Source organism: Macaca nemestrina, chromosome X (genome assembly GCF_043159975.1).
Source record: "Macaca nemestrina isolate mMacNem1 chromosome X, mMacNem.hap1, whole genome shotgun sequence".
NCBI lineage: Eukaryota > Metazoa > Chordata > Mammalia > Primates > Cercopithecidae > Macaca > Macaca nemestrina.
The window spans coordinates 4,895,530-4,909,491 of record NC_092145.1 but is presented as its reverse complement, the minus strand read 5'-3'; the positions used below and the strand labels follow the sequence as shown (position 1 = coordinate 4,909,491).

The 13,962-nt window shown below is 52.3% G+C and overlaps 1 protein-coding gene across 4 annotated transcripts; it reads left to right on the top strand.

Moving 5' to 3' along the window:
* The first annotated feature begins 6,353 nt into the window (after positions 1-6,353).
* On the top strand, positions 6,354-13,962 carry LOC105495891 (high mobility group box 3). 4 transcript variants are annotated; one of them, XM_011765796.3, is made up of 5 exons: positions 6,354-6,497; positions 10,833-10,987; positions 11,283-11,422; positions 12,320-12,494; positions 12,975-13,962. In XM_011765796.3, exons 1-5 carry the CDS (start codon positions 6,443-6,445, stop codon positions 13,113-13,115), a joined length of 666 nt encoding a protein of 221 aa, XP_011764098.1. In that variant the 5' UTR covers positions 6,354-6,442; the 3' UTR covers positions 13,116-13,962. The 4 variants fall into 4 exon arrangements, with proteins under 4 accessions (XP_011764098.1, XP_070944397.1, XP_070944399.1 ...); XM_071088296.1 differs by lacking the exon at positions 6,354-6,497 and adding an exon at positions 8,445-8,664; XM_071088298.1 differs by lacking the exon at positions 6,354-6,497 and adding an exon at positions 8,699-8,846.

Genomic DNA, 13,962 nt, shown 5'->3' with positions numbered 1-13,962 from the left:
GGGCAACCTGTGCAAACCCTTGAGGGCCATTGGAAAGATGGGGGCTTCCCCTGAGGAGATGGGGAGCCCCCAAAGTGTCCTGAGCCCTGCCTCTGTGTCCCCAGAGCACCTCGGGCCCCAGGGCGAGGCATCTGCATTTCACCAGATAGCTGTGCCCCGGGTCCACTCCGGACTTCCTTCATCCCAGCCCCCTGAGGAGGGACAAGGTTTGATTTAGCAGGACCCGTCTGACTACTGTGCCCAGGGCAGAGTGAAATTGGGGAAGAGGGACTGACACTCATGGTCATGACAAATGCCATCCTTTTTAGAGTCACACATAAAGGACCTTTGCAAGGCCACCTTTCAGACTTGTTTGCTGTTTGTGGGGTTTATTTTGGTGGGGGGGAGGAGGGAGGTGGGCGGAGGCAGGACTGGCATGTTGCCTTGGGGGTACCTTTGTGAAGCCCCACCAGCAATGTGAAGAATGTTGATGCGGCCGGTGCAGTGTCTCACACCTGTAATACCAGCACTTTGGGAGGCCGAGGCAGGTGGATCACCTGAGGTCAGGAGATCGAGACCAGCCTGGCCAACATGGTGAAACCCCAACTCTACTAAAAATACAAAAATTAGCCTAGTGTGGTGGTGGGCATCTGTAATCCCAGCTACTCAGGAGGCTGAGGCAGGAGAATTGCTTGAACCTGGGAGGTGGAGGTTGCAGTGAGCTGAGATCGCACCACTGCACTCTATCCTGGGCGACAGAGCCAGACTCCATCTCAAAAAAAAAAAAAAAAAAAAAAAAAAGGAATGTTGATGCTGTAAGAGACCACAGAGAGCAGTTCCTGCTCCCCTTTTATTGATAACAACCAGGCCCAGGTGGAGCGCAGTGGCTCATGCCTGTAAGCCCAGTACTTTGGGAGGCCGAGGCGGTGGATCACCTGAGGTCAGGAGTTCGAGACCAGCCTGACCAACATGGAGAAACCCCATCTCTACTAAAAATACAAAAAGTATTAGGGTGTGGTGGCGGATGCCTGTAATCCCAGCTACTCGGGAGGCTGAGGCAGGAGAATCACTTGAACCCAGGAGGTGGAGGTTGCAGTGAGTGAGATCATGCCATTGCACTCCAGCATAGGAGACAGAGGGAGACTCCTTCTCCAAAAAAGGGAAACAAAAACAAAACAAAACAAAAAAAGGAATCAGGCCCAGAAAGAGGGAATGAGGAGCATTTTAAAAATGGCAACTGTTGCAGATCACGAGGTTAGGAGTTTGAGACCAGCCTGACTAACGTGGTAAAATCCCGTCTCTACTAAAAATACAAAAAAAAAAAAAAAAAAAAAAAAAAATTAGCCGGGCTTGGTGGTGGGCGCCTATAATCTCAGCTATTCTGGAGGCTAAGGCAGAAGAATTGCTTGAACCCAGGAGGCGGAGGTTGCAGTGAGCCGAGACTGCGACACTGCATTCCAGTCTGGGCGACAGTGTGAGACTCCGTCTCAAAAAAAAAAAAAAAAAAAAAAAAACCAGAATTAAAAATGGCAACTGCAGGCCAGGCATGGTGGTTCACACCTGTAATCCCAGCACTTTGGGAGGCCGAGGCGGGTGGATCACTGGAGCTCCAGAGTTCGAGACTAGCCTGACCAACACGGAGAAACCCTGTCTCTCCGAAAAATAGGAAATGAACTGGGCATGGTGGCAGGTGCCTGTAGTCCCAGCTACCCAGGAGGCTGAGGCAGGAGAATCGCTTGAACCCAGGAAGCAAGAGGTTGAAGTGAGCCAAGATCATACCATTGCACTCCAGCCTGGGCAACAAGAGTGAAACTCCATCTCAAAAACAAAAAATAGTCCGGGCGCGGTGGCTCATGCCTGTAATCCCACCACTTTGGGAAGCCGAGGCAGGCGAATCACTTGAGGTCAGGAGTTCGAGACCAGCCTGGTCAATGTGGAGAAACCCTGCCTCTACTGAAAATATAAAAATTAGCCAGGCGTGGTGGCACACTTCCATAATCTCAGCTATTTGGGAGGCTGAGACAGGAGAATCGCCTGAACCCGGGAGGCGGAGGTTGCAGTGAGCAAAGATTGCTGCTATTGCACTCCAGCCTGGGCAACAGGAGCGAGACTCTGTCTCAAAAATAAATAAATAAATAAATAAATAAATAAATAAATAAAAATGGCAACTGCAATCCCATTTAGAGAGTGGCTCCTCCTCTCCCCACCGCAGGAATCCTTTCGGTTCAGGTAAAGAGAAACAGCTTGTACCTTTACATTACACATTACAGGGGGTAGACACAGAAGGGCCTCAGTCACTAGCCAGTCGGAAACTGTGTGGGTGGAGGGTGGGGACTACAGCCTGCTGCATGTGCAGGCCTTCTGGATGGGATGGGGCTTGGAGGTGAGAATCTAGACTGGGTAACCCAGCAGCATGGTGAAGACTTCAAGGCTGGACAAGGCAGGGCTGTTCGGTAATGCGGTGGCCGGTGGGAGATATCCCATTGGAGCGTCCCCTCCCTTCTGCTCCCTTCCCCTCCTCTGAGGGAGACCGGTGCCTAGAAGGTCAAGGGCCCTTCAGTTTCATCTCCATCTTCCCCACAGGCCCCGGCCGGCCTGGAACGTCACTGGCCCTTGATGGGCTTTTGTAGATTAGGATTGTATTCCCACAAGGCACTGGCGTGGAGAGTAAAAAGTAGGAAATCCTTTGGTCACTGACCCACTTCCCACTTTTCATTCAATATGAAAGGAGCCCGGAGCAGGGACGTGGTGGCGCTGGTGCTGCTAAAGAGGCCTGCGTCATTCTGATCAGCCCTGGCTTCCGCGCGCTCCTTTCTCTTGCTGACTCGGCGGCCTGTTTGTCCCAGCCCTGGGCAAGAGCAGTGCTGTGGGAGGGAGCCGCCCCAGTGGCTCCTTTCCCACCGTCCCGGCCGCCTTGGGGGTCTGGTGGGGAGGGGGTGAGGGAAGTCGGGAGTGGCAACGGACTTGCAGCCATCTGGTGAAATGCAGACGCCCGGTCCGGCGCCGTGGCTCACGCCTGTAATCCTGGCACTTTAGAAGGCCGAAGTGGGTGGATCACCTGAGGTCAGGAGTTCGAGACCAGCCTGGCCAACATGGCGAAACTCCGTCTCTACTAAAAATACAAAAATTAGGCCGGGCGCGGTGGCTCACACCTGTAATCCCAGCGCTTTGAGAGGCCGAGGCGGGCGGATCACGAGGCCAGGAGTTCAAACCAGCCTGGTCAACATGGTGAAATCCTGTCTCTACTAAAAATACAAAAATTAGCTGGACGTGGTGGCTACTCGAGAGGCTGAGGCAGGAGAATCGCTTGAACTTGGGAGGTGGAGGTTGCAACGAGCCGAGATCGCACCATTGCACTCCAGCCTGGGTGACAGAGCAAGACTCCGTCTCAAAAAAAAAAAAAAAAAAAAAAAGGTACCCCGGCGTGGTGGTGGGGCGAGGCGCCGTCGGGGCTCTAGGCACCCGCGGCCTGAACTGTGCGATGTGGGCAGGAGAGGTAGTGGAGGCCGGTTTCAGCCGCCGGGTTCCCCGCGGGTCTCTCTCGCCGCTGTTTGGAACCAGAAAACCTCTTCTGGAGGGCGCTGGCTGCTCTCGCCAGCTCACCAAAGGCCGCGGCACCCACAGTGCAGCTAAGCTATCAAGAGAGGACAAATGTGGCACTTAGTAAAGGTCAAGAGACCAGAGTTCCCGCCCTGGCTCAGCCACTGACCCATGTGGGGACTTGGGCAAATCTCCAGGCCGCTGGGCCCTCTGTGCCACGAGGAGGCTGGGTTGGAGGGCCTGGAAGAGTCTTCCCAGCGGTGCAGCTCTACGGATCCATTCTAATAGAGAACCACCTCTGAGAAGGTTTTCCCCTCTACGGGAAAAACAAGTAGAGCTGGAATGCAATTTCCACCAAAGAGCAGATGGGGAGAGGAGGTGACCAGGGGTGTGGTAACAGGGAGGGGCGAGGGGAGGCACCTGGTGGTGAAGTAGTTCACAGGAGGCTAAGCGGTGTGCGGCAGGGTTCCTGAGAAGGCCTGGAAGCCAGTAAAGACTCCCTATCCCTGAAGATCTGCACTTACAAGGACTCCGAATTTACAAAGGTTCCTAGATGCCATATTGAAAAATCTTGTTTCATTGTAGGGTCTTCACAGCAAGTTCCCTTAATGCTTATATACACAATTTTATTTTATTTCTTCGGTTTTTGTTGTGTTGTTGTTGTTTTGTTTTGCTTGTTTGTTTTTGGAGACAGAGTCTCACTCTACCCCAGGCTGGAGTGCAGTGGCATGATCTCGACTCACTGCAACCTCCGCCTCCTGGGTTCAAGCGATTCTCCTCCTTCAGCCTCCCCACCTCGGCCTCCCAAAGTGCTAGGATTACAGGCATGAACCACCTCGTCCAGATTATTTCTTTGTTTTGAGACAAGGTCTCACCATATTGCCCAGGCTGGTCTGGAACTCCTGGCCTCAAGTGATCCTCCCGCTTCAGCCTCCCAAACTGCTGGGATTACAGATGTAAGCCACTGCATCTGGGATATATATACACACACATATATACACACACACACACATATAAATATATATACATATATAAAAATATATACACATATATAAATATATACAAATATATATACATATATAAAATACATATACACATATAAATATATGCACATATATAAACATACATATATACATATACATATATATACACACACACACACAGATATATAGATATATATTTGAGATGAGATCGCACTGTGTTGCCCAGGCTGGTCTTGAGCTCCTGGGCTCAACCAGTCCTCCCACTTCAGCCTCTCAAGTAGCTGAGACTACAAGTGGGTGCCACTACATCTGGCTTCCCTTAATATATTTTAAATTATTCAACAATCCCATTCCACCCCTACCCCCCCCCCCCACATATCCACTCTGGCTACACTTCCATTGATTTTTTTAGATGGGGGTCTCACTATGTTTCCCAGGCTGGTCTCAAACTCCTGGCCTCAGGTGATCCTCCTGCCTTGGCCTCCCAAAGTGCTGGGATTATAGGTGTGATTCTTCCGCCCGCCCCCCAAGATGGAATCTCACTCTGTCATACAAGCTGGAGTGCAGTGGTGCGATCTTGGCTCACTGCAACCTCTGCCTCCTGGGTTCAAGCAATTCTCTGCCTCAGCCTCCTGAGTAGCCAGGATTACAGGTGCCTGCCACCACGCCCAGCTAATTTTTGTATTTTTAGTAGAGATGGGGTTTCGCCATGTTGGCCAGGCCGGTCTCGAACTCTTGACCTCAGGTGATCCATCCACCTCGGCCTCCCAAAGTGCTGGGATTACAGGTGTGACCCACCGTGCCTGGCCAGGCATGATTCTTAAAAGGAGGCTGGGCTGGCCCAAGGTACCCAAATGAAGACTTTGGGGACTATGGGAGGGTGGGTGGAGTGGGTAGGGGGTGGGCCAGGGGACCAGGGTTTCATCTTTGTTGAACGATGAGGATTTCCCTTAGTCTTTTAGGGGCCTTGAACTGACAGGGACTGAAAACCTCTTTAAATAGCATTTGCCACATTTCATCCCATTTCTTATTTACTTCTAATGTTTTCGTAACTTCTCTAGGCAGCCAAGCAGCTTAAGGGATTCTGGTTTGAGGTTCTCCTATGTGGATGGACTTTGCCTGTTTCCAGGTAGGGCCAGGGCAGAGGCCTAGAGTATCCTTCCTTCCCTCAAGCCCTCGCACGCTGACCTGGGTGCTGCTGCTGGAGGTACCCTCAAGCCAACGGGCATTGAGCTTTGCTGCAGAGAAGGCAGCCTGCCTTGGGCTCCCTGAGTCCAGGGTGTGCCCAGGCATCCCTGGCTTTCTGTCACTTTTTCTTTTCTTTTCTTTTTTTTTTTTTTTACACCTTCCAAACTAGTCTTTAGGCCTCTCCTGGTTGGCCTTTGGTGACAAGCAGACTGTTTTCATTCAGTCTCCCTCACCACCAAGACTGGCAGTGGTCTGGGTGGATGAGGCAGGTGGAATCTCCTTTGATAGAGGACACTAAAGCTCGGAGCCCTCAGGTGACAGGTGAAAAGGCATGCCAGGAAGTCAGTGACAGAGCCCAAAGCCTCTATCTTGTCCCTTTCTTCCAGCCTTACCTCCCACTCCATCTCATCTCCCTTCTGTTACTTATTAGTAGACATGCAATACATGTACATGAAAGTTTCTGCTGAGGCAGGAGTCCACTGGGCCACAGGCCCTGCTCAGGCATGTTGCCGCACATAGGTGGGTATTAAGGAGAAAATCTGGCTGTGAGGAACCTCCATTGGTGGGTAGGCGGCTGGGGGGATGGGGAGGAGCAGGGAGCCATCTTGGATCTCTGTCACTCAGCGATGTCATAGTCATGTTCTATGAGTTCATGTTCTGACAATGACCAGTTTGGAGTTTAGCTTCAGACCAAGTGCTTCAACTCCATATAAGAGGTAGCTTTCTCGAGAGCAGAGATCGAAATATTTCCTATGCAAAGGATGGAAATACTTCCTGCGCGTAAGCGCAATCCTTTCATCATTCGAAGTATGTGGGGAGAAATAGATGATCAATGGGCAGCTTTGGGGCAGTGGGGTGGGGAAGCATGGGTCTTGAGGGTGGTATCTGGGTGCCAGTTTAGGTTGGGAGATGCTCTTATTTCTCTGGTTTGTCCTTGAAGCTGCTGCCTCTGGGAATGCCCTGGGTGTACCCATACATGAGTACGAGCATACATGTGCTGCTTGTGAGTTGGCATGGGCTTGTGTGACCCTTGTCATCCATCCAAGGGCGCACCACTCTGATTCCCCCACCATGGTGCCTGCCAACTGTGCCAAGTGTCACTTGCCACGGTGGGCAGTTGCTGGGCAGTAGCTGGACCCCAACTTGGATCCCTGGTCTAGAAAGGCCTGGCAACCTTGAGAGGCTAGGGTGCTCTGGCAGAGGGCAGGTATTGGTCAGATCGCTTGTGAAAACCCTGCTCCCCTCTAGGCCTTGTGGAGACAGGGGAAGAGGGAGTGGCTCGGGCAGGTCAGGCCCTGGGAACCTGGTTGTAGAAGGAGCAGGGAGGGGCTGTCTGGAGAAAAGGCCTGGCCTGCCATGAACTCTCTGAAGTGTGAGGGATTACCCTATGAGGCGATGTTGACCTTAAGGCTCAGAGGTGGCTGAAGATGGAAGGAACTGCCATGAAGGAAGATGGTAAGCTCCCTATGACTGGTGGTATGCAAGCAGAAGGCAGGCAACCACTCAGCTGGTTCTAACAGGATAGAGGGATGGATGAGGTGGCCTTATGGAAAATTCATGTTCTGGTGGGGCTTATTTCTGAATATAGGACTCATAAATAGCTGGATTTCTTGGCCTTTCAAAGAAAAGAAAAACCAAACTCACGACATCTCTTCCTTTGCATTATTTTCTCCAACCTTCAATCTTTAAACTGCTCTTTTTCTCACCCTTTCATTCTTTCCAGGCAAGGGTCCTCAGATACTTTCTTTCCAAATAGGGCTGATACTTGTATTTGAAGTGGAATATTTCTTCCTTGCGTGGGACTGTCCTATGCGATGTAGGATATTTAGTATCCCTGGCCGTTTCTTCCTCTTATTGAATTCCAGCAACACCTGCCAGTCATCCAGGCACAGGCCCCACTAATTTCAGAACATCCCTTACAGATGTGACACTGAGGCTCCTACACTTTGAAAAACATTGCCTGAATCCCCAAAGAAGTGACTAGCTCAAGGTCATACCACCAGCTAGTGGCAAAGTGGAGATCAAGTCAAATCCCATTCATTCATTCATTCGCTCATTCATTCGCGAAGCTTTAATTCTTCGCTCTAGGGTGTGTCAGGAGAGTAGAGGGAATGAGGGCCTGAACCGAGGCAGAGAAGAGGGTAAGAAGAAAAGTATTATTCTTTGCCCACAAAACTACAATTTCTCACAAATTCTCTGCTCTTGCCAAATTTTGTTTTCCTCTTTTAGCCCGTCGGTTCCGCAATTTCGGGCGCAAATAAAGACTTTCTGGCATTTAGTGGAAAGAGCCTAGTTGAGCACGATCCGCAGAAGCGGAATCAGGTGCCTTTCGGGTGGGCAGCGGGATCCGAGGGCCAAATCCCGAGGTCTTGGCGAGGAAGCAGCTGCCCTCCGCCAGGCATCGAGGAGCGAGCTGCAGCCGCGTTTCTCTCGCGGCGCCGCAGCCGAACCGGGTAGAGGTGGTCTACCATCGTTCCTCCGTGGTGGGCCCGGAGGTGTTTCCCCGGGCAGGGGAGCTGACTGGAGGCCAGGGGCGCCCAGGCCGCGGTGCGGCGGGAGCAGAGGGCAGCGCAAAGGCGCTGGACTTCACCTTCCCATGCCAGAGGCCGAGGCCTCTGGGAATCGCAGGGCCACCTCTTCAAAGCCCTTGGCGATCCCAGCTCTGTCCGCGGAGGGGGCTGGCGAGGTGGGCGGGGCGGGCAGGCGAGACTAGGTCTTTCCCTGTTTGGCCTCCGTAGCCGGCGCCGGCGGGTCGTTCTGTTTGAATGAATGATCCCAGCAGCCGCGCCCAATGGGCGTCCGCGCCTGCTTAATATGCATGAGGCCCGCAGCCAATGGCCAGGCGAGGAGGCTGTTTTAAACGGCAGAGCCCGCTGGCCAATCAGGCGGCTCTCGTGGAGGCAGCTAGCGCGAGGCTGGGGAGCGCTGAGCCGCGCGTCGTGCCCTGCGCTGCCCAGACTAGCGAACAATACAGGTACGTCTCGCACCGCCCGCTCCCGCCGCCGCCGCCGCCGCCGCAGCGCCCGCACAACTTTCCGGCCCGCGCCGCCGCGAGCGCGCCCTGCCGCTGCCTCCCCCTGCCTCTACTCCCCGCTTCCTTCCCGCCCCCTCCACCTTCCCTCCTGCTAGGCGGCCGGGAAGGAAGAAGCAATTCAGGTGTTTCAACTTTTCCAACGCGTTCCCCAAGCTCCCTGCTTTCGGGGGTCGGTCCCCTCGGCGGGCGCCAGCCCGTGGCGGCCCCAGGGGCCGCAGCCGGGAACCCAGGGCCCCCGAGGCCAGATGTTCGGGCAGCTGCGGCTGCGGCGGCGGGGCGAGCAGAGGGGCGGCTGCGGGCTGTGGGCTCATGGGCTCGGGCGGCGCGCGTCCCGACGCTGGGCGGCGGCAGCGGGAAGGGGGCCGGGAGCTTCCCGGCCCGCGACGGACTCCGCTGGGGGGCGGGCGGCCGGTGCCCGCCGCGGCCGGGGGCCGCCGCGCGGGCAAACTTCGCTCCCGGGCTCGGCCCGGTGCCGCGCGGGCCCGCAGGCTACGCCGCTGGCTCTGCGTTAACATGGCCGTCGCGGAGCGCCCGGCGGCCCGGAGGGGCGCGGGCTGGCCGCCCCGCGCTCGCCTCCCGCCCGCCGGGCGCCGCCGCCGCCGCTAACATGGCTGGCACGGCGCTGGCCTCCGGCGAGGGCAGGGGAGGCGGGCGGGGCGCCCGGCGGGCTCCGGCCTCGGCCCCGGCGCCCGCGGCCAGGGGCGGGCGGCGCGGAGGGCCGGGGGCGCCGCCGCGGGCCCTGGAGCGGCCGAGCGTCATGGCTGCACGGGCGCCTTTGTTATCCCGAGGAGTGCGCCCCGCGCCGGGGGGCGGGGAGGTCCGGCCCGGGCCCCCGGGCCCCCGGGCGGGGCGGGGCGGGGCGGGGTGGGGGCCGACGGGCGGGCGGCGGCGGCGGGGCCCGGGCCGCTTTGTTCGCCGCCGTCGCCGCCGCCCGCGCCGGCCGCGCGCGGATCAGCCATTTTAGCGAGTGGGACTCCGAGGCGCGGCGGACGCCGCCACCAGTGCCGCGGCTGCCGCCGGCCCGGCCGCACAGCCCCCGCGCGCCACCACCGCCGCCGCCCCCGGCCCCGCGCGTTCCCCGGGGATGACAGCGGCGGATTTCAGGGGCACTTTCTTTCATCAGGAGGCTTTTGACAAAATGGAAGGTGAATTACGGGTGTCCCGGTCACCCGGCGCGGGGGCCGAGGCGGGCTGCCTGCTGCCGGCCGGGACTCCCCGGCTCCCGGTCCCGCCCCGCCCGGGCCGCCGCTGCGGGGCTCTGTTGGGCAGCCTCGCGGGCGGCTGCTGCCAAGGGGAGCGCTTTAGTTTTACATGATGACCTTGGGTGTGGGAAAAGGAAAAGATGGCGGGAAGCTGGGGGGTGGGACAGGGACGATGACATGCCGCAGCTGCATTTTTATTTGGAAACTTTGGAGAAAGTGTTCTGGGCTGGACCTGCGTTCTGGGTTACAGATGAGCACGACTAGCCCTTTTGATACACCCTCCCCCTTTAGATAGTGATGAAGTGATGAATTGAACTAATAATACGGGGATACCTGCTCACTTTCCAGATCTCCCGTGTTGTAAAGCCATTTTTTAATAAGCCAAAACGCATCAACAATAGTGACAATTTCAGATATCCCCTACATACAGTTCTCCTGCTTTGGTCTTGTGTTCAGCAGTAGTAAGAGTTGTTGTTTTTAATTGCGTAACAGCAGATGACCAGATAGTCTTCAGTCATAGATTTCAAGCTTCCATCACCCCCACCAAATGTGTCCTCTCTGTGCCCTTCCCACTTTGTGATTGTAGTTTCCAAAACGCAGCAGTTCTGTAAACGTAACGCTGAGTACCCTACTTGGGTCGGCTCCATTTGAAGAACTTGATCGCTCTTGAGAAGTAACTCGCAAACCAGCGCGCTTCGTGCTGGTCAAAAGTTAAATGACAAGCGACAGTGAAGCTGATTTCTTTCCCACTCTGCCTTCTGCCACTGGTGTTGGGCACTGGGGGAAGGGGACTTCCTAATAGCAAGTGTAGTTTTAATTTTGCTCTGCCTTTGGTACATCTTGTAGTTCTTGTCAATTCCTCCTTACTTTTCCTCATTGTATTTCTTTGTTTCTCTTCTGTCACAGTCAGGATGGCTAAAGGTGACCCGAAGAAACCAAAGGGCAAGATGTCTGCTTATGCCTTCTTTGTGCAGACGTGCAGAGAAGAACATAAGAAGAAAAACCCAGAGGTCCCTGTTAATTTTGCAGAATTTTCCAAGAAGTGCTCTGAGAGGTGGAAGGTATTTTTCTTTTGTACCCTTCAAACTAGTCTTAGTTGGGTTTCTCACTTTGGGGTTACTTACCTTCAGAGTTTCTCCCAGATGGCTGCTTGCTTCCTCTTTTACTTTTACTTAGAATCATTTTGCTTAAGAATTTTGTGTGTGTGCTTTTATTTTTTTAAGGCCCTGCACAGGTTTCAGGCCTTTACCTACCCCCTTTTGCAAGTGGTTCTAGCAACTGCCACTTAAAGTCACAAGAAACTGAATAGGTATATGTCACTGCATCGAGGGATTTAACGAGTCCTGTTCTTTGCAGACGATGTCCGGGAAAGAGAAATCTAAATTTGATGAAATGGCAAAGGCAGATAAAGTGCGCTATGATCGGGAAATGAAGGATTATGGACCAGCTAAGGGAGGCAAGAAGAAGAAGGATCCTAATGCTCCCAAAAGGCCACCGTAAGTGACTATAGGATTCAGGATAACAATTAATACCTTTTCTTCTGCTTGGAGGATTTGGTTTTTTGGTCGTCCTGTATTTCATTTCAAAATGAAATATTTTTTAAAAGATACTTAAAAGATGGCGATACCTCTGCAAACCATTCTGTACTTGGGCTTTACAATGCAGTGCCAGCGTTGTCTGTGGTTAAGGCTGAGGTGTTTGTGGGCTGTGCGTGCACATTCACAGTGGTTGTCTATTGGCCTTTCCATTGTGAAGGAGACACCCCAGTTTTGGTTGTCAGGGTCCTTGAAGTATGTTCTTTATGCCTTTCCCAGTAATTGAAGGACTGAGACAGTACTGTGTGTGTGTGTGTGTGTATATATTATATATGCATATATACACACATACACACACACACACACATACATATATGTATTTGAGATGCAGTTTCGCTCTTGTTGCTGAGGCTGGAGTGCAAGGTGTGATCTCGGCTCACTGCGACCTCTGCCTCCTGGGTTCAAGTGATTCTCCTGCCTCAGCCTCCCGAGTAGCTGGGATTACAGGCATGCACCACCATGCCCGGCTAATTTTTTAATATTTTTAGCAGAGACGGGGTTTCTCCATGTTGGTCAGGCTGGTCTGAAACTCCGAACCTCAGGTGATCCGCCCGCTTCGGCCTCCCAAAGTGCTGGAATTACAAGCGTGAGCCACTGCGCCTGGCCTAGCACCATATATTTTTCTAACCTTATACATTTGAGAACCTACAACTGTGTAGCATTGTATGTGGTATCATAGATTACTTCACTTTAGGGAGAAGTCATAGTGGTAGGAGGGAGTGCTACTCAGGAATGTGGGATTTCAACTTAAACTCACATTTTTGTGGTTTCTCATGTAATTTATGTAATTCTTCCAAGGTCTGGATTCTTCCTGTTCTGTTCAGAATTCCGTCCCAAGATCAAATCCACAAACCCCGGCATCTCTATTGGAGATGTGGCAAAAAAGCTGGGTGAGATGTGGAATAATTTAAATGACAGTGAAAAGCAGCCTTACATCACTAAGGCAGCAAAGCTGAAGGAGAAGTATGAGAAGGTAAGGTGGGGCTGGTAACCTGGACTGGTGAACAGGCAGTGGCTCTGGTATCAGTAGGTTGCAGGGCATGTTGCAGCTTTGCTGGCCTGAGTACTTAGCATAGCACTCAAGGGCCCATCCCCCTGCAAGGTAGCTATGGGTGCTGGTGTTCATGCTTTTTTTTTTGACAGGTCTTTGTTTTGGGAACAACTTCAGGCTTGAAAAATTTTGCTTACTCTTTAAGAGAAAAAAAACCGATAACAGAGGATTTGATAGTGCTACTAATGTAACTTGAAGGACGCTTGAACACCCATTACCTTTTAAATTCGAATGGCTAAGAACCGAATTCATATATGGAAACATACTTCAAATATATATGGCAGCAGCACTGTCTTAACTTGATTTCAATTCCTGTCCTCTTACCTGAGATGAAGACTGCATGTTTCTACTTTCTGTTAAAAGAGCCGCATACTCATTTGAAATGTGTCCCTGTTCCTCTAGGATGTTGCTGACTATAAGTCAAAAGGAAAGTTTGATGGTGCAAAGGGTCCTGCTAAAGTTGCCCGGAAAAAGGTGGAAGAGGAAGATGAAGAAGAGGAGGAGGAAGAAGAGGAGGAGGAGGAGGAGGAGGAGGATGAATAAAGAAACTGTTTATCTGTCTCCTTGTGAATACTTAGAGTAGGGGAGCGCCGTAATTGACTCATCTCTTATTTGAGAAGTGTCTGTTGCCCTCATTAGGTTTAATTACAAAATTTGATCACGATCATATTGTAGTCTCTCAAAGTGCTCTAGAAATTGTCATTGGTTTACATGAAGTGGCCATGGGTGTCTGGAGCACCCTGAAACTGTATCAAAGTTGTACATATTTCCAAACATTTTTAAGATGAAAAGGCCCTCTTCGTGTTCTCCTCACTCTGTGCACTTTGCTGTGGGTGTGACAAGGCATTTAAAGATGCTTCTGGCTTTTGTTTTTTAATTTGTAAGGTGGTGTTAACTATGGTTATTGGCTAGAAATCCTGAGTTTTCAACTGTATATATCTATAGTTTGTAAAAAGAACAAAACAACCAAGACAAACTCTTGATGCTCCTTGCTCGGCGTTGAGGCTGTGGGGAAGATGCCTTTTGGAGGGGCTGTAGCTCAGGGCGTGCACTGTGAGGCTGGACCTGTTGACTCTGCAGGGGCATCCATTTAGCTTCAGGTTGTCTTGTTTCTGTATATAGTGACATAGCATTCTGCTGCCATCTTAGCTGTGGACAGAGAGGTCAGCTGGCATGAGAATTTTTTTTTTAAGTGCGGTAGTTTTTAAACTTTGTTTTTAAACAAACTGTAGAACTCTTCATTGTCAGCAAAGCAAAGAGCCACTGCATCAATGAAAGTTCAAGAACCTCCTGTACTTAAACATGATTTGCAACGTTCTGTTATTTTTTTTGTATGTTTAGAATGCTGAAATGTTTTTGAAGTTAAATAAACAGTATTACATTTTTAAAA

Coding starts and splice junctions, on each gene's coding strand:
- LOC105495891 (XM_071088296.1), top strand. CDS start 8,460: ATGATCCCAGCAGCCGCGCCCAATGGGCGTCCGCGCCTGCTTAATATG. Junction 8,665..10,832: donor CAGACTAGCGAACAATACAG/GTACGTCTCGCA, acceptor CTTCTGTCACAG/TCAGGATGGCTAAAGGTGAC. Junction 11,423..12,319: donor AATGCTCCCAAAAGGCCACC/GTAAGTGACTAT, acceptor AATTCTTCCAAG/GTCTGGATTCTTCCTGTTCT.